At 36.4% G+C, this 23,542-nt stretch overlaps 2 protein-coding genes across 3 annotated transcripts in view; one reads left to right on the forward strand and one right to left on the reverse strand.

Annotated features, from left to right (window-relative positions):
• Window positions 1-15,591, reverse strand: part of LOC104112049 (vacuolar protein sorting-associated protein 54, chloroplastic-like) — a 44,919-nt gene extending 29,328 nt beyond the window's left edge. For both annotated transcript variants that reach the window (XM_070196265.1, XM_070196264.1), the window contains exons 1-4: window positions 14,809-15,591; window positions 2,191-2,253; window positions 1,798-1,877; window positions 1,318-1,435 (exon numbers count right to left, since the gene is read on the reverse strand). In XM_070196265.1, coding sequence (XP_070052366.1) covers window positions 1,318-1,435; window positions 1,798-1,877; window positions 2,191-2,253; window positions 14,809-15,498 — 951 coding nt within the window. In that variant the 5' untranslated portion in view covers window positions 15,499-15,591. The remainder of the gene's footprint in view (window positions 1-1,317; window positions 1,436-1,797; window positions 1,878-2,190; window positions 2,254-14,808) is intronic.
• Window positions 15,592-18,063: 2,472 nt separating this feature from the next.
• On the forward strand, window positions 18,064-20,046 carry LOC138905901 (protein FAR1-RELATED SEQUENCE 4-like). The gene is made up of 2 exons (XM_070194415.1): window positions 18,064-18,353; window positions 19,404-20,046. Exons 1-2 carry the CDS (start codon window positions 18,064-18,066, stop codon window positions 20,044-20,046), a joined length of 933 nt encoding a protein of 310 aa, XP_070050516.1.
• Window positions 20,047-23,542: the final 3,496 nt, after the last annotated feature.

A 23,542-nucleotide genomic window follows, 5' to 3' on the forward strand; every position in this document is an offset into this window, starting at 1 on the left:
GGCTGTTCTGACAGACGAGAGCTTAATGAAGAGAGGAATGCCTCTGTGCTCCAGATGTTTTCTGTGCGGAAGGGCCATCGAAACCAACAATCATCTATTTCTTCATTGTGAGGTGTCCAATAGATTGTGGCAGCTTTTCATAAGTATGAAAAGCTTAAGCTAGGTGATGCCTAGAGAGACTATGGACTTGCTGTCTAGTTGGGACTTTTTAGCTACAGGAAGCAGCCAGAAGAGGCGGTGGAGTCTCATTCCAACATGCATTTGGTGGACTATCTGGCTGGAAAGGAACTCCAAATGTTTTGAAGACTCAGCAAATCCTGAACAGAAGATTAAAATGAATTGTATATCTTTATTTCACTTCTGGTGTAAAGAAGCTTTAGTACAAGATGCAGATTCCCTAGTTGATCTCATCGGGTCCTTGTAAATGCCAAAAGACTTGTTTTTCACAATCTCGTTTTTGTTCATCAATCTCTTAGTTTTTGGAAGTCTTGTAACTAGGGACCTTTTCTCTCAGCACTATCTTGACGCTGAGATTTATCTATATATCAATGAAACATGTTATCATTTCAAAAAAAAAAAAAAATGTTTCCAAAGGGATTAGCTAACCCTAGGACTCGCCCATTAACTTCGAATTGATTTTGGAAAAGATAATTTGGGGTTGGGAAAGATTAATTAACAAGAACTTGAGGCGTTAACCCTCACTTTATAGATAGACCTAGGGATAGGATTGAACTACTTATAGCCATATTCGGGTGTTCTTAATCTCTTAATTGTTTTAGGGATAATTCAATTAGGAAGTCTTGTTAGTCTTCGGAAGAAGCTAATATAGAATTATTACCCGAGGCTAATTAACATAAACTCGCTCATATTTGTAAAATCGTGAAATACATTCGATCGTTACTTGAATGTAATTCCCCGTGCATCCGTGCTTGTAGCCATTGATAATTTTACTTGCTTTCTAGGTTAGTTTATATTTCCGCATTTAGCAATAATATTTTCTCAAAACCCTCTCTAAGTGTTTGGCTTAGCATAACAAATGATAATTCTCTTACACGCCTAATCGCCTACATATTGTTCTTTGTGGGATTCGACCCCGACTCATAGTTGGGTAAATTATATTGCATGCGACCGCGTCCATTTACTTTTTAGTAGTGGATTTGGACGTCATCACAGTTTCATTGAGAATCAAGAGCTGTTCTTTATGTAAACTATTGGGTACTGGATCTTTTTCCAAAAGTGGGACTTTTTCCGTCTAAAGCAGAATGAAAACAATCTGCAACAATAACATCAAAGTACAAAATAACAAATCATGCTTACTTCATGGCCTTCTCCATTAATGGCAATGGTTGCCCGCGCTTTAAATTTTGATGTAATTGCCGCATCCATGTTGCCAGCTTCTTGTATAGTTACACGCATAAACTCTGCTGAAAGAAGGCTACAATATTGGATCTGGTAAGTAACAATACCAAAGTATGCTAACTCAAAGAATGCTACAAGATGGGATCTGGTAAATAACAATACCAAAATATGCTAAAATGTACCTTTTTTATAAGGAAAAGTATGCTAAAAGGTTTCTTCAAGGGCATACTAGCATAATAGATACTAGTATGCTAAAAGGTTTCTTCAAGAACCTCAATAAGAATATATGCAGAAGATAAACTCACCAAATTTTACTGTGGCAGATGCAGACTTTGCTTTAAACTTTTGTTTATCCAACATATAAAATTAGAAAACCTTAATAAAATGAAATCAGCAAATCCAAGAGACAGAATAAAAAGCTAACTCGAATAGACTAACCTGTTGATAGAATCAATTGAAGTGGCCAATTCATCACGAAGGTGTCGAAAGCAATGTAGACCAGCCAGTTCATCTCCATCCTATCAAGCAGTAAATCATTTGACAAATAGAACATTTTCCATCATAAACATTTGCAATGTCCAAAACCCACAACAACAAAGAACTTTTAGTTTAATTTAGCATTTTAAGCCAAGAATAAAACTCAAGCATTATATAACCCAACTGAAATTCAAAAAGTTTGATGTATTTCGACATCGAATTGTATAAAGAGATAGTGATAGAGAAGAGGTTACAGCCTCAACGAAATCCAAGAAGAAACTAGTGCGAGATAGTCAAAAAATAGGAAAGGCTAAGAATGGAAATGAACACAATATTACATGAGCTGTAACTCACCAATAAATGTTGCAAATCATCCGTGACATCTAAAGCTCCAGCACAATCTGCAGATGCAACAAGCTGTATAAAATGGCGGTTAGACTAATACATGCAGTAAAATATTGTTTTTCAATAGATGAAGGATAAAGTCTGAACACAGATGAAAAACTGACTCTGCCTAATGAAAAGGCAAATCAAAATGGAAGAATTCTTAGTAGTAATCATTCTGTCATGCTGTCAATAGACAAATGGAGTAGCATCCCAAACTTTCTCATGCTGAAAGCCATTAAAACTACGGCAAAGGGCCAAATATACCCCTCTACTTTCAAAAATGGTCTAAGAATACCCCTCGTTATATTATTGGGTTATCTATACCCTGCAGTCATACTTTGGGTTCAAATATACCCCTCATTTAAACGGAGGGACACGTGTCATCGTCCTGTTGGTCAATTCTAAATATCTCCTAATTAATTAAAAAGACCCATTATCCATACCCGAAAAATAATTTTTTTTTTTTGTAAAAACTGGAAAAAACTAAAAAAAGTTTTTACTAAAAACTGAAAAAAAACAAAAATATTTTTTTTTTCAGTTTTTACAAAAAAACTGCTTTAGAAAAAAATGAAAAATATTTTCTAAAACAATGCTTTGTAAAAACTGGAAAAAAAAAGCTGATTTCTAAAGCAATTTTTTTGTAAAAACTGGAAAAAACTGAATTTGTTTTTACTAAAAACTGAAAAAAAACGAAATTATTTTTTTTTTCAGTTTTTACAAAAAAACTGCTTTAAAAAAAACTGAAAAATATTTTCTAAAACAATATTTTTGTAAAAACTGAAAAAAAAAGAGCTGAAAATCAATTTTCTAAAGCAATGTGTAAAAACTGAAAAAATAAATATTTTCTTTTTTTTCAGTTTTTAGTTAAAATTATTTCAGTTTTTTTCAGTTTTTAATTGCTTTAGAAAATTGCTTTTCAGTTTTTTTTTTTCAGTTTTTACAAAAATATTATTTTAGAAAATATTTTTCAGTTTTTTTCTAAAAACTGAAAAAAAAAAATCGTTTTTTTCAGTTTTTAGTTTTTTCCAGTTTTTACAAAAAAATAATTATTTTTCGGGTATGGATAATGGGTCTATTTAATTAATTAGGAGATATTTAGAATTGACCAACAGGACGATGACACGTGTCCCTCTGTTTAAATGAGGGGTATATTTGAACCCAAAGTATGACTGCATGGGTATAGATAACCCAATAGTATAACGAGGGGTATTCTTAGACCATTTTCGAAAGTAGAGGGGTATATTTGGCCGTTAAAACTACTCAAGCGAAATTCAAAAGGCTGTCAAACAGTGACATGTAAAGATTGATCGTTTGAATATCTTAGAACAGAATGATATAGGGCGAGAAATGAAGAGAAAATTTTCAACCTCGCATTACGCCATCCAAATGGAATACCCTTAATGAATGTTCAGTTGAACTTAAGAAAAAAACCCTCTTCTTCAGTTCCATAATAAAATAATTCCCCTGCTCCAAGATCTCCTCTTCCTTCAGGTCTCCTGAGTTCTTTTTACTTATTATTCAAGACCCAAAACACAGAGATTGAGTTCACGAGCAGAACCTCCTCAGTTGACCACTCGAGAAACAAAAGGTGACAATCAGTTTTTTCCAATTTGAATACAATATAATCTTTTGAATAACTGAATGTTTCCATATCCCAGTGAACATCTTTCTCCCTTTCTCAGACCATGGTTTCTCATTCTTCTGATAAGTTGTACCTAAAAGTAATGCTTTGAGTATATGTACGAGGATCCCCGCTAAGTATCCATGGCTGAATGGTTAGTACTACTGTACTACTGTATTTCGTTTTTCCTTCTCACGCTCTTTCTTGCCTCTGCAAATTGTCACCCTAACCAAAAAGTGAAAAGAGGGAACAATTAAAAAGATATCTTTCATGTGATATCTTTTCTTTACTTTTACTCAGCAGCATTCTCCAGCTACTGTTCACTATCTTCACCAGTTTGCAGCTAATTATATACTATCTCAAGAAGCACAAGATACTCCATGCTTGATTGTCGATGCAGCAGCTCTTTCCTACAAAGCTCCAAAAGATCCTAAACAATCTAGTTATCAAAGCATCGCACAAATAAGATGCTCCCTCGCACCCAAGGGTTTGACCTAGTGGTCAATGAAGTGGGTTGAGAACCATGAGATATTAGGTTCAAATCCTAGGAGAGGTAAAAATACTAGGTAAAATTTTTCCCGTTTGTCCAAGCCTTGGTGGATGAAATTACCCAATACATGTGCTGGTAGGAGGTTGCAGGTACCCCATGGAATTAATCGAGATGCACGAAAGCTTGCCGGGACACCAAGGTTATCCAAAAAAAACAAAAAAGAATAAACGGGTGCTCCCTCATTTTATTTCCTATGACAGTGTGACTGAACACGGCTTTTAAAGAAAAACTTTTGACTCATAAACTAGGTGTTTATAACATACCAAAAGCACTTTAAAAAACTTGTGGTGTTTAACATGTCATGTTGTTCCTATTTTGTCATTAAGAGAAAAAAGGGAAGGTTAAAACTAAAGAATTTTCAAATACAAAAAGTTGTCGGTCTTTTGGAACGGGCCAAACACTAAGAGTATCATACAAAAATGGAACGTAGGAAGTAGTAGATTAATCCTGCACCCGCTTTTTAAACCTCGAAACTTTCATGATCAACTACGTTAAATGGTCATCACATTCTTTAGCGACGTCATCACACTTCCAATCATTTCAGTCACTTTAGGTGCTCTTTTGGACAGCACATAAAGAAAGAAACAAAAGAGCATTTGAGGATGTTGAAGATATTTTTGTGCCATAAGTGGAACTTTCTTATTTTTTGTTAAGTTTTGGAATTTAAATTTTAGTGACTTTGGCAGTCGGATCTTTTTTTTATAATCAAGAAATCTCCAAGAGCTAGTGGCATAAGGTTCGAAACTCAGCGGGTATTGAGCTCACTCCTCTACCCTTCTCTGTTTAAACGCCAAGCTTTTGTCTAAGGTAGGGTTCAAACTCGTGGCACGCCTAACCCACAAATCACGTGCAACACTTTTACCACTAGACCGAAGACCTTTATAATTGTGAAATCCCCAAGAGCTAGTGGCACATAGTTCAAAACTCAGTGGGTAATAGGCTCACCCTTCTTTTTTTTGGTAAAAGCGTAGCACGTGATATGTGGGTTAGGCCCACCCCTCGAGTTTTCTCCACTTAAATATCAGGCTTTAGTCTACCGCATGATTTAATATCATGACATGCGTCCAACCACACATCAATAGTCACGCTTTTACCACTAGACCAACGACCTGAGGGCGAGTTTGATAGTCTGATCTTATTTGTAGAGGACCATTTCATACTTGTAGGATTGTCTATTTCTGTATATATCGCGGCAGGGTTTCTCCCCATCACACCAATAGAACTTTTCAATTAATCAACGAAAAGAAATAAAAATGTAAAGTTGTTACACTCTCCGAGTGAAATAATATAAGAGCGTCTTTCGTTGTTTTTAATAGTCAGTAACATAGGGGTACCATATCATTTCTTACTTTTGAGAATTAGAGTTCAACAACCATTCTATATCTCGGCTAGGTCAACTTACATACTACAATTACACCTCAATTCCGAGCTAGTTGTGTTCGATATAAGAATCCTCAAATATTCATTTCGCTCCATTTTCCAATACCCAATAAGTTGGTGTAATCTAACACTAGAGGTTCTCTAAATTTCTCCCAATGTACAATATCTCTAAACAAACTAAAAAAAATTCTAACAATCACCGGACCTAATGTAAGTTTATCAAACATAATCAAGTTCTAATCCCAACTAGTTGGTATCACCTATATGGATCTTTTCTTCTATTATATTCTAAGTTTGCACGGATATTAAAGATTGTAGTAGGTCTCTGAGACAACCTCCATCCATGTAATTTTATGTCTACCCCATTGAACACATTTCTTCAATCAAAACGGTGTCAAACTTATGGACCGGTGCATTTGAAAGTCTACTTGGGCATGACCAGAGTCATCTCTTATTGCATCCTCTATGTACTACTAATATTGATATGGTCGTTTTAGATCTTGTCTAATCTTAAATGACCGTACATCCATTTTGACATTCGTTAACTTGAGGATATGTTAGCTTGAATACCCAACACTCACTACCATATAACATTGTTGATCTTACAACCATTCTATAGAACTTGTCTTTCACTTTGGTAGATATACTGCTATTGCATATAACTCCCGTAGAACTTCTCTATTTCAGTCATATTAGTCTATTTTTTTGTGTTACAAATTCACCCATCATACAATTCCCTAAAACGTTGAGTCCATATTTGAGTTATTTGTATTTAGATATTGTAATCCTGTCCAATCTCATCTCATCTTCATTCTTCTTATAGTTATACTTGTCGTGCATATATTTTGTTTTACTTCTACAGAAACCCTCACTAAAGCGCTTCTCATCAAGCTTTTGGTTGATTCCCTCGATAATTTCATCAATTAACAGATTATACCTTCAAATAGCATACATCATTAACATCATCCTTTTTACTATAGGTTAGCTCATTATACTAAGATAAACAAGTATGACCCCTAGGGTAGATCCGCATTTATTGGAAACTCCCTTGCATAGCGTACCATTATTCTCATACTTGTAATGGCTCTTTTGCACGTATTCTTGTAGAATTTGTATATTTTGGTATATTCACATGTCTTCCCCAACACTAACCAAAGGACTTTTATTGAAATTTTATCTTATGCTTTATCTACATCAAGGAATATCTTGTGTAGATCATTCTGCCTCTACATTTTCATCAATCTTCTTAGGAAAAATATAGTCTCCATTTGTAGATGGCTAGATGCATGATGCATAAAACTAATTCTTTATCACCCTTATAGTCTATGCTCTATTACTCTTTTCAAAGTTTCTTCTATGAATCATACGATTAGTGTCTATTGTTTATACAACTCTATTTTCTTCTGATAAAGTAATAAATTTCATTAAAAGAAGAGCAAAACGTGCTTGTATACAAGAAGTATACCAAAAGGTAGAATAACCTTACAAAAAGATATGGTTTTCTAGGAAAGACAATCTTCTACATATTTTATTTTGATGAAGTAATTGTTTTCATTAACGACATCAAAAAGATGCATAAATTACAAAAGAGTGTAGCAATTGTTAGCTCCTTACAAATGTTTATACTAGTACTAGGGAGCTAACAAAATTCAAAAAACTATCAGGGGAGTCAATAGGGGAAAGATAAGCCCAGTTATACAAATACATGAAGCATCTGGCCTTGAGTTTGTGAGGAGATGTCGATACTCCCTCGAAACACCTGTTGTTTCTTTCATTCCAAATGCTCCAAAAAATAGCTGCTGGTATCATCTTCCATACTTTCCTGATGTTGCTATCAACTTTCCAGTAACTCCAAGACTCAATAGCATCCTTGATATTATGTGGCATGACCCATCTAAGCCCAAAGAGTGATATGAACATACTCCATAAATCAGTTGCAATAGGGCATTGAAGAAAAAGATGACTGTGAGTTTCTGCCTCCCTCTGACACATGTAGCATCTATTCACAATCTGAAAATTCCTCTTGGCTAAGTTGTCTTGTGTCAGACAAGCCTCATAAAGTGCAGTCCAGTTGAAACAGATGACTTTGGGTGGCAACTTGATTTTCCATATTAACTTCCAAGGCCATTGGTTAGTTATTACATTGTGAGTTCCTACTAACTTGTAGGATGCTTTGACTGAGTACTTTCCTCCATCTGAACTACCCAATTTGAACCGGTCCGGTACTAGAATGTTGCTTGAAAAATTGTTGAGTGATGAAAGAAGTCTGAGCAGATCCTCATATTCCCAATCTTGCAAGTTCCTTCTAAAAGTTATGTTCCATGCGTTGCCCTCTCTACACTGATGAACTGTTGAGTCTGGATCAATAACCATTTGAAAGATAGCAGGGTAGTCATTCCTTAGGGGTGTGTTATCTAGCCATTTGTCCTTCCAGAATTTTATTTGTTGTCCATCTCCTACTGCGAAGTGGTGATTTTGTGAGAACTCCTCCCAGAGTTTGCATATGCTCTTCCAAACTCCAACTCCATGTGGCGCTCTAGATAGCTTGGTGCACCAGTGGCTTTGGGTTCCATACTTGCAATTGACAACTTTCTTCCATAGGCTCTGCTCCTCTTGTGTATATCTCCGTAGCCATTTCATTAGTAAGCATTTGTTGTGCAAAGCTAAATCCCTGACCCCTAGTCCGCCTTGGTGCTTTGGTAAGATAACTTTAGACCACTTTACCAGGTGGAACTTGTGACCTTCTTTAGCCCCTTCCCATAGAAAGTTCCTTCTGATCTTTATCCCGCTGCTTCAGGACCTTACTAGGCATTGGAAAGAGTGACATCTGGTAGGTTGGGATGCTGTCTAGGACACTACTGATTAGAGTTAGTCTTCCACCCATAGACAAATACTGCAGCTGCCAAGAAGCAAGTTTCTTTTCAAATTTCTCAATGACCCCACTCCATATTGCTTCTGACCTGAACTTTGCCCCTAGTGGAAGTCCCAGGTAAGTAGTTGGTAAACATCCAGTATTGCAGCCTAAAATTCCAGCCAAATCTTCTAAATTATGCACCTCATTAACAGGGTAGATTACACTTTTGAGCAAGTTAATGTGAAGACCGGAAATAGCTTCAAATATAAGAAGGGTTAGATTTAGATAGAGCACTTGACTTCTGTCTGCCCCACAGAAAATCAAGGTGTCATCTGCGTAGAGCAGATGAGAAATATTGACTGTGCTTCCTCTCCCAACATCAAAACTTTTCAACCATTGCAACTGCTTAGCTTTATCCAACATCCTACTGAGTCCTTCCATTGCTAATATGAATAAGAATGGTGAGAGTGGGTCTCCATGTCTCAATCCCCTCTGTGAAGAGAAAAAACCGACTAGGCTCCTGTTGATTAGAATGGAGTACTTCACAGTGGAGATATTGAACTTGATCCATTTTAACGATCTTTCCCCAAATCCCATTTGCCTGAGAATGGAAATGAGGTAGGTCCAATTTAGTTGATCAAAGGCTTTTTCTATGTCCAGCTTACATAGGATCCCTGCATCCCCTTGCTTTAACTGCCAATCAAGGACCTCGTTTGCTATTAGTGAAGCGTCTGTAATCTGCCTTCCTTGTATGAATGCATTCTGTTGATTTGAGACCAATTTTCCCATTACTTTCTTCAACCTTTCAGCTAGGACTTTGGCTATGATCTTTGTACACACTGCCAATTAGACTAATTGGTCTGTAGTCCCTTAGCTTCATTGCCCCTTTCTTTTTAGGAATGAGCGCAATGAAAGATGCATTACATGACCTAACCATCCAACAGTGCTGGTGATAGTAACTCATGGCTGCAAGTATGTCATGTTTAATGAACTCCCATGAGTGCTGGTAGAAAGCCATTGTGTACCTGTCGGGTCCTGGTGCTTTGTCGGGAGCACTAGAGCTGATTGCTGCAAGAACCTCCTCTTCATTGAAAGATGCCTCCAACCCCTCCTCTTTTCTTCTTATGTAATGGTTGCAATTTCTTCAAAATTAGCAGATGGCCTCCAACTTTCCCGCTCAGTGTACAAGTTTTCATAAAAATCCAGTGTCTCCAGCTTTATCTGCTCCCTATCTTCTATGATCTCATCCCCGATCATGAGTTTGTCTATGCAATTGCTTCTTCTATGAGAGTTGGCAATCTTCCGGAAGTATTTGGTGTTTTTGTCTCCTTCCTTCGGCCAAAGACATCTTGATTTTTGCCTCTATGAGATTTCTTCTGCTTTGGCTAATTGCTGCAATTCTTTCCTTATACTGACCATTTGATTCGCCTCAGATAAAGTCAACTATTTGTCTTCTACAGCCTGTTCTAGCGCCATTAGCTCCTCTGGTGCCCTGTTTTTCCTGGTTTCCACCTTCCCAAACTCTTCCGTGTTCCAGGTAGTGATATCCTTCTTTAGGCTTTTTAGCTTTTGCACAAGGATAAAATCAGCTCTACCGGTGAATGTGTAATTCTGCCACCAGCTCTTTAGTTTGCCTAGAAATCCTTCAGATTGAAGCCACATGTTTTCGAACTTAAAAAAGGAAGGGGTTGCATCCCAGTCACCACTTTTCGAACTTAATTCTGCCCTCTTATGTCATAATTAATCCCACATGCTAATCTTTTCCTTTCCCTCTCATTTATTCCTCTTCTCCTTCCCTGCCTTTTTGTTTTGATTCTTGTTGTTGGATTTGGACTTGTCTTCGTTGCTCCATCCTTAGAATTATGTTCAGAAGATCATGCTCGAACCCTGTCGCATTGACCCCAAATGCCTTGCACGCCTTGACCATTGTGATTTTGGTCCATTTTGAAGTTTCGATTAGGGATGGAGTATCAATAAGTTGTGCGCTGGGACCTCCCTCATACCATGTCAGTGGGAGGGCTTCACATATTGCTTGAGAAGAAAAATCTGTGTCTAAGCTAGCTGCTGGGACCATATCTAGTATCGGCGAATGTATGCGAAGTGGCCTGTGGACTCTCTCTTCCAGGATCCCTTCATCATCTGCGTCTGAAGGGGAGTTATCTGGACTCTGGTTTACCAAAGCCATGGGGCAAGATTGTGTTGTGTTTTGTTCCTTCGAGGATGAGGGTTCAGCTGCCTGTTCTTTTAATTTTGAAGCATTTGGGTCGGGTTTAAGCACAGTTAGCCTCCACACTGCCTTCTCGTTAAAAAGCTTTGACTCATTTGACTTCCTTGATGTGGTCTTCTTACTAATTGGGCCTTTTTGGTAATATTCTCGATATGCTCCTCGACCCGAGTTTTGTGATTGATTTGCAAGCCCTTTACCCTTTTTATTAGAGACCAATATAGCTCGTAGACCTACTGGTTTACGAGATGAACCAGCATTCAAATATAAGCTTTCAACCTGTCCTTCTACATGTGAGACTGTTCCTGATGCGAGGTTACTGCCAACCTGTCCTTCTACATGTGAGACTGTGTCCGATGCAGGGTTCGAGGTGCCCACTCCTGCCATCTTCTCCCTTGCTTCATCGGAAAAGGATTTTTCGGCAGGTCTGATTTTTGTGTAAGCATCTTCTAGTAACGAGATTTCAAAGCCCCAGTACTTTGTAATCAGCTCCAGGTTTCTTGGTAATTCTTCTCTTCGATTAACCACACAGATACGTGCCCAAAAAAAGTGAACTCTATGTTTAGTGTCATCGTCAATATCGACGAAGCCATCACACTCGTCTCCGATGAACTTGAAAGTGTCCGTCGTCCATGCGTGGATAGGAATTCCAAAAGCTTTCACCCATCGATGCTCCGATTTTGCAGATATCATATCTGCTCCGGCCACCAAAGACCACCATTTCAAGGTCAATCTTCTTCCATTCCAGAACCAGTCACCAGGTTTGACTCTGTTTGCTTCGAATCTGGAAGGGAACTCAAAAAGGAACTGGTTATGCTCGATGGGAGTGACCTTGAGACCCGCTGTGATTTGCCATCTGCTTGTGAACCATTTCTGAATTACTTCTGCCTTTGGGCTCAAGCTAAATGGGTCATTGAACTGACCTATGAGGCATTTCGATAGGAAGTTTTCATTTCCGAGCTCTTCGTGGAGTGCTCCATGTCCAACATTGGCATTATTTGTAGTTGGCCAATGTGATATATTAGCAGCTTCCTTATAAGACCTTGATTGATCAGCATAGAGATAAAATCTTGGGTCTACATATGTTCCCAGATAACCTTGTATCATACCTGCTATGTTCTCCCATCCTTTATTGTAATTGCCTTCCAGTATAATGATTGCAGATCTGTTAGCCCCTATGATAACTTCAATCCTGACGAACCGACCATAACTGTTGAAATTTTGGACAACCCGGAAAGTGTATGTTTGCACCTTCCTGCCCCATCTTTTGCAGTTGTTGCCAGTCTGGAGAGAAGCTTCGATCAAAGCTTCGCACACCCATCGGAGGTTGTTGTCATCTATTTTAATCTTGCTTGAGAATCTTCTGCTACGTTCTGTAAAAATATACCATCCCTTAGCTTCCTCTTTGATACTCCTTAATTCAAAAGTTTTGACACTAGAATTGAAGCTGAGCATTCGATCCATTCAGTTGACAGACGCAACTGCTGTGACTTCTCTCTTCGTCGGAAGCAATTGAATTCAACAAAATGGTGGAAGTTTAAAGGCTGATGTTGGAATGAACAGGCGACCTTAGTATGTGAAAATGAGGTCCGGAAAACCACTGCTGTCGCCGGAAAACACGATTCTGGTAACTGAAAATCCACAAAATTTTGAAGGGCCGAGTCGGAAAGGATAGGCGATCGGCACAGAAGAAAAATCAGACTTGGAAGATGCCGGAAATGGCCTCACGCGCCGGCGCGTGAAGCGTCACTCTCGCCGGAACCCTAACTTCCGGTGGCGCGTGGGGGCTTGCCTACCGGAGATCCTCACTGAGGATTGGTCGCTGGGGACCGGAGGACCTTGTGGTGGTGTTGGAATTTGCATAAACCCCACTGTTTAGTCGCCATCTGATCTTCACTGTTCACTGTTCACGCAGATCTGTCCTATTGACTTTTCTATGATAAAGTTCCCATTTGGGGCTAAAGCTTTGCATAAAGAAAGTAATGATGTTCTTTGGGGCTAGGACATCAGTTCTTTGTCCTCCTCCATTGAAATATAAAATTCTTCACAAAATTGGTTAAGCTGCAGATAGAAAGCTTGAGGAGAGCTGGCAGCTATGGGAAAAAAGAAGCTTGAGCATAGTTTAAAAGGTATAACAGCCTGAGTTAACCCACATCTCCTTTATTTCAACATAACAGATTAAGACAATCTTCTACATATATAGCTTGTACAACTCTACTTATATACTTTGTTCGTATATATCGAAATCAAGGTACTCTTTGACACTTATTTGGCATCTTTCCTCTCCTTCATTTATCAACGAATAGCTTCTGTAAGACGTATTACTCTAATTTCTCTAAGCCTTAAGGCACTTCCATACCTCTATAGGGAATACTATTTGGCCGCATGCTTTTCTAAACCTTATATTTTCATTATTCCTTTACTCCTGTAGACCTAATTTTAAGAATATAGTTGAAGTTTCTCTCTTGTGCATATGTACAAAGATATTGGTAAGTTTTCTTCATGATTAAAGCTGAATAATAGCATTTTTGTCTCTCTCTGATCTCTCTATTTCCTATGAAGGACTTGTTAGTGGTAGACTTACATTTGACCTGATTTAAATCTTTACCCATCTTCTCTCTCAAACATTCTGGTATACACTTTTGAATTCCCTCTTGCGTCCCTAAATTTGGGTACAAGCAATGTAGGGATACCTCAGACTTTTCATCTTTACCTCTCTTCCATGGAAGACCTCCACCCCAAAGCAAGAATCGAGTTACAATTTAGTCCCCTAGTTATAATCCAGTGCCCCTTGCCCCCCAGGCTTTGGTTCAGTAATAAAGATGCAACACGTCACTATGTGAATTAGGTGCACTCACGAATTCGACGACTACTGTGAACAAAGCTGGTTTTTGAGCTAGGAGGAGGGTAGAGTGGCGAGCTCATACTCTCCAAAATTTTGAGCCTTTACGCCAATTGGACTCGGGCTAAAAGTCACCAAGGAATTTCTCCGATATCAAAAAAATTATAATCTTCTACTTCCTCTGTTCTAGTTTATGTGACACATTTTCCTTATTAATCTATTCCAAAAGAATGACACATTTTTATATCTGGAAATAATTCAACTTTAAACTTTCCATTTTACCATTAATGAGAAGCTTCTATAGCTACACAAATATTATAAATGCTTAAAATCATAAGTTTCAAGCGTCTTATAGCCACACAAATAATATGGCATGTTTAAGATCACAAGTTTCAAAAGTCTTCTTTTTCTTAAACTCCGTACTGAGTCAAACTAAGTCATATAAATTGAAACGGAGGGAGAATTGTTTAGCATCTCCACCAAAAGCTCCAAAAGCTTTTCTATTACTGAATTCAATGTTTTCAAGACACCAACAAAGTTCTACGTATCTTCGGTCACTTTACTTTAGTGCATCTTCGGGTCAATTTCTAAGTGCAAGATTGTATTTGTAGGAAATTTTCTTTTATTAACCTTTTTTTACTGTAACTCTTCCACAGAAGACCTCTACTCACTCTTTTATATCTAACCTCAAGTTAAACTACCACAACCTACCAAATAAACCATTCAGATTCAAGTTGCCAAAAAATCCCAAGATTCCTAAAAGACTACGAGTCTTATTATCATAATCTTATAATGTATCCTCAAGCTACACCTAATAAGAAATTTTGAATCCTAATATTTTCATGTTTTTTCTCATAAATATCAATGCTATTAAAACTGTCAACTAGAGGGAAAATTTCACTAACACTATTCCAGCAGCATCACAAAAGAGGGTGTCCTCCAAAACCTTCAACGAACAGTGGCTTGTGTTATACACGAGGAGATACATAAGTGCAACTTCTTTCCTCTACCAAAGAAGATCATAAATAACCATTTCTCTACTATCATTCTTACAATTAGTGCCATTATCAATAATAGTATTTAGACGTAAAATGTTCTTTGAAATCAAACATACCAAATTGAGAGTTGATAAAGCTTGATTAACGTATATAATGAGGTTGAGTTTGTTCTGAAGAGCAACCAAATCACTCCTCTTTACATTCAACTCCTGCAACTTTCTAGCAGGCCCCACCAAATTAGTATCCAGCAGCCTTATTGTCTCTTTCAATTCCCTGATCCTCTTACACCCTTCGACGATCTTTGAATTCAGATCCTCCAGTTGCCCCTGCGCCTCAAAAAACGAGCTCGAACGCAACGAAATCTCCCTGACCAAGTGCAATTCCACTACATCCAAATACTGCGACAACTTCTCTTGCACAACCAAATTCTCAGCCGTCACGGATTTAAACGTGACGCCATCCTCCAACTGAAAATCTTCCTTGAAGTACAAAGACGGCACTTCGCGAAGGCACGCTACAAGGGCATTTTCGCCATTTTGATCGTCGAGGAGGAGGGTAGATTTAGTGTGGGTTTGGATATCGTGAAAACGGGCAAAAGGATCGGAAAAGGAGGCAATGTAAGGGGTGAAATCGGTTCGGGTTAAATCAGATCCGGGTTTAGGAAGTGGGTTTAGTGGGGCGAATTCAGGAACGACGGGAAGGGATGAGGAAGTGGGCCACCACCATCCATCTGATTTACCGGCGTGTGGGTTGTTGAGAATGGATGCTATTGACGGAGCTTTCGCCGGAGCTAAGTTTGATTCCATCACTGATGGTCTACATGTTCAGCCAACAAAGAGGTTTCACATATATTAAAGGTTGGTTGATTAAACGATGGACCTGCTTACTTTCTCGGGAGATGTGCACAGATCGCGAATAATAACACGTGTATTTATTTTTAAACCCCTATTTTAAATGTATTTAGTCTTTTAGCCACTGTTTTAATAAATTTTTATCCGTTCCGACGAAAATACCCTTCTACTATATAGGATTTCGATGATACCTACGCTCCTTATTTAGGATCAACAGCAGCTCAAACTTACGTGCAGAAAATTATTGTGATCGTCCAAAATTGCATAAGATTCTCTTCCGATTTCAAACTTCCACTCTAAGTTCAAAATTCAACTTTCTCGTCCAAAATTCACCATAAAATTACAGTAAGTTTTAAAGTTTCAGATATCTCTATATGCTTTTGTGTATTTGTGTGAATTTTTATTTCGTTACTAAAGAATAAGATGCTAGGAATTTGATTTTTTTTTTCTTTTCTGTATTGATAACGTTAAGGACATCGCGTCCTTAACTCTGTGATTGTTCTGTAAATATTGAGGACATAATGTTAAAGATTTGGTGTCCTTAATATGACTGTTGTTCTAAAAAATATTAAGGACAAAGTGTCATGTGTTTTGCAACTTGTATTAATAAAATTAAGGACACGATGTCCTTAACTTCATGACTGTTGTTCTAAATATTAAGGACATAGTGTCCTATATTTGCAACTTGTATTGATAAAGTTTAGGACATGATGTCCTTAACTTCATGACTGTTGTTCTAAATATTAAGGACATAGTGTCCTGTATTTGCAAATTGTATTGGTAAAGTTAAGGACGCGATATCCTTAACTTCATGACTGTTGTTCTAAATATTAAGGACATGATGTCCTGTATTTGCAAATTGTATTGATAAAGTTAAGGACACGATGTCCTTAACTTCATGACTGTTGTTCTAAATATTAAGGACATAGTGTCCTGTATTTGCAAATTGTATTGATAAAGTTAAGGACACCATGTCCTTAACTTTTTCACTGCACACGTCCAAGTTAAGGATACCATGTCCTTAATATTTTTACTGCACACATCAAAGTTAAGGACACCATGTCCTTAATATTTTCACTACACACATCAAGGTTAATGACACCTTGCCCTTAACTTTTAAAATGCACACATCAAAGTTAAGGACACCATGTCCTTAACTTTTTCACTGCACACATCAAAGTTAAGGACACCATGTCCTTAACTTTTTCACTGCACACATCCAAGTTAAGGACACCATGTCTTTAACATTTTGACTGCACACATCAAAGTTAAGGACATAGTGTCCTGTTTTTGCAACTTGTACTGATAAAGTTTAGGACATGATGTCCTTAACTTCATGACTACTGTGTAAAAATTAAGGACATAGTGTCATGTTTTTGCAACTTGTACTGATAAAGTTTAGGACATGATGTCCTTAACTTCATGATTACTGTGTAAATATTAAGGACATAGTGTCCTGTATTTGCAACTTTTATTAATAAAATTTAGGACATGATGTCCTTAACTTCATAACTGTTGTTCTAAATATTAAAGACATGGTGTCCTGTGTTTTGCAACTTGTATTGATAAAGTTTAGGACATCGTATCCTTAACTTCACGATTGCTGTATAAATATGTCCTGAATTTTCCATTTTCTTGACTTGCAGGATGGATACAATATGTATTATAGTTGCTTTTAATGGTAGATGGAGTGCAGACTATAAGTATCTTGATCATCAAACAAAGCTTGTTCTAGTACCTGAGGCAATTCAATTTGAAGATTTCATTAACCAGGTCTTTGAAGTTATTGAATTGGATAGAGACAGGTTTGAAGCAATGATATGGTTTGATTTCAATCTGGTAACAAGCAAGGGAATGCTTGTATCCAAAGATTTAGATCTTTACGCATTTATAGAGTTACTAAAAAGTCATTCACTCTTCAAGGGCTGTCGTTTCATAGTTGATGTTTCGGAAAGAGTTTTTGGTTATACAAGCACCTTTGAACATGTCAATACAGAAACTCAACAAGACAACCAAGACAAATGCCAACAGATAATGGAAATAGATGTGGTTGAAGCTCAACCAATAACTGAAGAGGTGCTTCAAACATTTGATTTTATTCAAGTGGAAGGACAAAGTATTATAGAGATTGACAACGAACAAGCTTTGGGTATTCAAGTCTTAGAGAGTGCACCAGTAATAGAAGAAGTTGCTGAAAAAACCTTTACTCAACTAACTAGAAGAAGCTCAAATTCGAAACAAAAAGAATCCCCAACTACGATATTAAGAGAAAATACTTCGTTGGATGAAATAAAAGTGAGATCAATATTTGAAAAAAAGAAGAGTATAATTAACTATTTTTCGAATATAGCAATTAAAGGACATTTTGAATTCAAGGTTGTTAGATCAAGCTCAACACGATATTCATTGAAATGCAATGACGATAGGTGTGGGTGGTGTGTGCGTGCTTTCAGAATTAAAGATTAAACACTATTCAAGATAGTAAAGATTGAGAAAAATCATGACTGCTCAGTTAACACTATGAAAGCTGATCAAAGGCATGCAACTTTAAAGTTGATGAGTGGTTACATTATCGACAATCTTCGAGACCCAAGGTTTGAAGTTACACCAGCCTTTGTCATGACAGAAATGCAAAATTTGCATGGACTAGACATTGGTTATCACAAGGTGTGGTGTGCTATTCAACGTGCTTCAGCTTTAATAAGAGGAAGTTCTGAAGAGAATTATGAATTATTGTCTTCATACTTATATATGATGAAAAGTAAAAAATCGGGAACATACACTAACATAAAGATAGACGACAACAACAGGTAAAGAATCAAAAAGAGTTTATTATTCTGTTTTATAAACTTTAGGACATGGTGTCCTTAACTTAGATGTGTGCAGTGAAAATGTTAAGGACATAGTGTCCTTAACTTCGATGTGTGTAGTGAAAAAGCTAAGGACATGGTGTCCTTAACTTTGATAAGTGTATTGTAAAAGTTAAGGACACGGTGTCCTTAACTTGGATGCATGCAGTGAAAATGTTAAGGACATTGTGTCCTTAACTTGGATGTGTGCAGTGAAAAAGTTAAGGACATGGTGTCCTTAACTTTGATGTGTGCTTAAGGGCATGGTGTCCTTAACTTTGATATGTGCAGTGAAAAAGTTAAGGACATGATGTCCTTAACTTGGATGTGTGCATTGTAAAAGCTAAGGACATAGTGTCCTTAACTTTGATATGTGCATTGTAAAAGTTAAGGACAAGATGTCCTTAACTTGGATGTGTGCAGTGAAAAAGTTAAGGACATGGTGTCCTTAACTTGGATGTGTGCACTGTAAAAGTTAAGGACATGGTGTCCTTAACTTTGATGTGTGCATTGTAAAAGTTAAGGACAAGCTATCCTTAACTTTGATGTGTGCAGTGAAAATGTTAAGGACATGGTGTCCTCAACTTGGATGTGTGCAGTGAAAAACTTAAGGACATGGTGTCCTTAACTTTGATGTGTGCATTGTAAAAGTTAAGGACATGGTGTCCCTAACTTTGATGTGTGCAGTGTAAAAGTTAAGGACATGGTGTCCTTAACTTTAATGTGTGCAGTGAAAATGTTAAGGACATGGTATCCTTAACTTTGATGTGTGCAGTGAAAATGTTAAGGACATGGTGTCCTTAACTTTGACGTGTGCAGTAAAAATGTTAAGGACATGGTGTCCTTAACTTTGATGTGTGCATTGTAAAAGTTAAGGACATGGTGTCCTTAAATTTGATGTGTGCATTGAAAATTTTAAGGACAAGTTGTCCTTAACTTTGATGTGTGTAGTGTAAATATTAAGGATTTGGTGTCCTGTATTTTTAACCTTCTGTTAAACTATATTTTTAGGTTTCTTTATATGTTTTATGTATATGGATCATCAATAGCTGGTTGGAATCATTGTAGACCAGTGATTGCCGTTGATGCAACCTTTTTGAAGTCAAAATATTGTGGTGTTTTAATGATTTCAGTTTCAAAGGATGCAAATAATCAAATATTCCCACTAGCCTTTGGAATTGCAGAATCTGAAAATAACAATTCCTATGAGTGGTACTTTAGTGAGCTTCGCAATGCAATTGGGAGCCGTGATAATTTAATTTTTTTATCGGACAGGCATCAATCTATTGCACATGGCATTGCAAAGGTATATCCTGAAAGCCACCATGGGATTTATATCTATCATTTGGAACAGAACCTAAAGCGAAGGAAAGTGAAAAGTGAGGTCATAAAACTTTTCCAAAGTGCTGCAAGAGTATACAGGCGCAAAGAGTTTGATCTATACATGTCAGATATAGCAAAAGTTGATAAGAAGAATTTTGACTACTTGATGGAAGAACCACCGGAAAAGTGGGCACGTTCTTGTAGTCCACGACAAAGATATGACATGCTCATAACAAACATAGTTGAGTCAATGAATTCTGTTTTATTAGAAGCAAGGGAGCTGCCTATATTAAGAATGATGGATTTCATCCAAGTGAAGCTACAACGTTGATTTTATGAAAGAAGAAATGAAGCAGAAGGAACTTTTTATGACATTTCTTGTTGGGTAGAAGAGGAATTGAAGAAAAAGATAGATTTAGCTTTTACTTTAAATGTAAGTATTATGTTCTTACTTTAGCTTATTATTTTAATGATAATTTAACATAATGTATTAACTTATAGTTTTTCAACTTTGAAGGTTTTCCCTGTTGATTAATAGCGTTCTAGAGTTGAGGAAGAAGGAATTACTTTCTTGGTGGACTTAAACAAAAGAACATGGGATTGTTTTCAGTTTTAATTTAATGAATTACCATGTATACATGAAATTGCAGCTATCGAGAAGAGAAACATCAAGAAGTCTAATTTCTGCTCGGACTGGTACTTAAAAGAATTTTGGCTGAAAACATATGAAAGACAAATACATCATGTAGGACATATGGATTCTTGGATTGTACCAGAGAGTGTTAAGTCACAAATTATTAAACCTCCAAATTTCAAAGTCCCGCCAGGTAGAAGGCAGAAGAAAAGGCATATTCCAGCTAGCGAATCATCAAAAATAACATTCAAATGTGATCGCTGCAGAAGAATTGGTCATAATAGAACATCTTGTATATATTCTCCGGCAGTCCATCCATTTTCAAGGAAGCATAGAGAATAATAGATATATCCACTTATGTTTATCTACTCTTTTAAGTTTTTGCTATAAATTAGATTCATTTAGATTATTTTTATTTGAGCAGTAAACATTAGCAGATGGTTATCTAAAAGATGTCCTAAATTTTCAAAGTTTCTTTGCGCTTACGTGCTCTTTCTTTCTTTTTCTTTTTCTGGGAGTTCAATTTACCTTTGTCGGACCAATTATTGTTTATGAGATTTTATTCTTGCCGTAAGTAAACAAGAGAGTTCTTTTAAAAGTTAAGGACATAATCTTTTAAAAGTCCTGAAAATTTCAACTATGAATCTAATATTAAGGACATAAATTTCTAAAATGTCCTTAACTTCTGGAAATCTCATATTATTTTCTAGATTTCCAGAAGTTCAGGACATTTCAGAAAAATATGTCCTGAATATTATTTTCATCCTTTCAACAAATCAGGACGTTTATGAACATTATGTCCTGAAGTTCTACAACAATCAATGCATCTTTTGCTATATTTCTACATATTTAATAAAAGACTAGCAATTTAAAATGGGCAAATCAATAGTTATAAAACTTGACATATGCAGCTTGCTAAACACAGCTTGCTACATTTTATTTTTAAAATGAGATTGGTACAAGTAGACTTCAGGATATAATTTTTTGAAACGTCCTGAACATTTGAAATATGAATCTAATATATAGGAAATAAATTTCTAAAATGTCCTTAACTTCTGAAAATCTCAGTTTATTGTCTATATTCCAGAAGTTTAGCACATTTTAAAAAATATCTCCTGAATATTATTTTTATCCTTCAACAAATAAGGATATAGTTAACAGATTCTGAAGTTCTACAACAATCAATGTGTGTTGCTTTGAATTTTTAAAAACTTCAAGACAATTTAATCAAAGATTGGCCCTTTAAAACTGTGAAAAAATAGACAAATCAATAGTTAATAGAAAGAAAAAAATTAATAACATGATGCCTTCATATTACTGCTGAAACTGTAATTTAGCATAGCTGTGACCAAAAAATTATGCTTGCAAACAAAATAAAGTGCCTTGTGAACAATTTACAGGATATTTCAGAATTCATATGGATTCTTTACAGCAATTTTATACCAATTTCACTACAAGTGACTTTCTTTACAACTACACTACAACTCCTTTGGGCAAAAAGTTTCATTTTCACTATCATAGTCATCGCCGATATTTTCTGGTGGTGTATCATAACCAGAATTTCTTTTCCACTCTCCATGTGCCCAAAGATTTGCTGCAAGTTCTTTTCTGAAGTTTGATGTCCCCAGGTTGAAATTTCTCCACATCCTTTCCCATCATCAATAACTCCACATACTTGATTAGAAATACATCACAATCAGTCCTAAGAAAAATGTAAGATATGGAGTCAATTAAACAATATCTTTAATAAAATAAAGCTAAAGTACATATAAATTATATATCAAATGACAACACGTACGATCCAATTTGGTGTGGTGATCTTTGCCACTGAATATCAAATTTGTTGAATGCATTTCCAAAAGACTTGTGATTTTCTCAAACTGTGAGAACTTTAGCAAGTGGGGATCATGCGTGCATACATTTCAATGTGTTTCATTCCTTGCTCATATGACTCACTATATATGGAATCGTACACATCAATCTTTCTCTCATTCAAGTCCAATACCCTCAAAAGAAAACATGTCACAACATCATTATCTTCTGAAGGAAGCCGACATGGAAAAAAGATTTTGTCAACCTCTGTCCAAGCAATTCCACATCTACGATTGTCACCCTCACACATATGGTGTGAGAACCAACTGATTATCATCACACCAAAACTCATCTGAAGCATCTTCATTGAAATCCGTATACATAATTAGCATATAGTTATCAAAAAGTATATCTGTAGTTGTACAACAACAAGGATGGGTGCAAGGGTGGTAGCATTCCTTCTTTCTCAAATAATACAGGGCAATGTCAATATGCTTCATAAAAAGGCAAAAAAAGAAAAAAATTCCATCAGTCATAAATAATTAAAAAATAATAAATTAAGAAGAAAGAAAACAAATGCCTTGTAAATTATCAAACCTTATCATCAAGTACAAAGCTACTATCTACAAGTTCAAGGAAGAATATTTTGCTACTGATTTTTTGATGGTACAATTTATATGGATTATTTCTCACACCATTATCCTCAATATATATATATATCAGTTTGTCCCCTGAAAATTTTGAAAATATCAAAGTTAGAAAGTTTATAAGTTAGTCCTCAATTCCTAATTAAGGACACTTGGTCCTGAACTTACAGTAACAAGGTCATAAGTTTAGGACACTTGGTCCTGAAGTTAGAGTTGCAAATTCAAAAATTAAGGACATGTAGTCCTTAACTTACAATTACAAGTTCAAAATTTAAGGACACTTGGTCCTGAACTTAGACTTACAAGCTCATAAATTAAAGTCCTGAACTTAGAGTAACAAGCTCATAAGTTAAGGACAATTGGTCCTGAACTTAGAGTGGAAGTTCAAAAATTAAGGACACTTGGTCCTGAAGTTAGAGTTGCAAATTCAAAAATTAAGGACATGATGTCCTTAACTTACAATTACAAGTTCAAAAGTTAAGGATACTTGGTCCTGAACTTAGACTTACAAGCTCATAAATTAAAGGACAATTAATCTTGTACTTAGAGTAACAAGCTCATAAGTTAAGGATAATTGGTCTTGAACTTAGAGTGGAAGTTTAAAAATTAAGGACACTTAGTCCTAAGGTTAGAGTTGCAAATTCAAAAATTAAGGACATGTAATCCTTAACTTATAGTTACAAGTTCAAAAGTTAAGGACACTTGGTCCTGAACTTAGACTTACAAGCTCATAA

Source organism: Nicotiana tomentosiformis, chromosome 2 (assembly GCF_000390325.3).
Source record: "Nicotiana tomentosiformis chromosome 2, ASM39032v3, whole genome shotgun sequence".
Taxonomy (NCBI): Eukaryota; Viridiplantae; Streptophyta; class Magnoliopsida; order Solanales; family Solanaceae; genus Nicotiana; species Nicotiana tomentosiformis.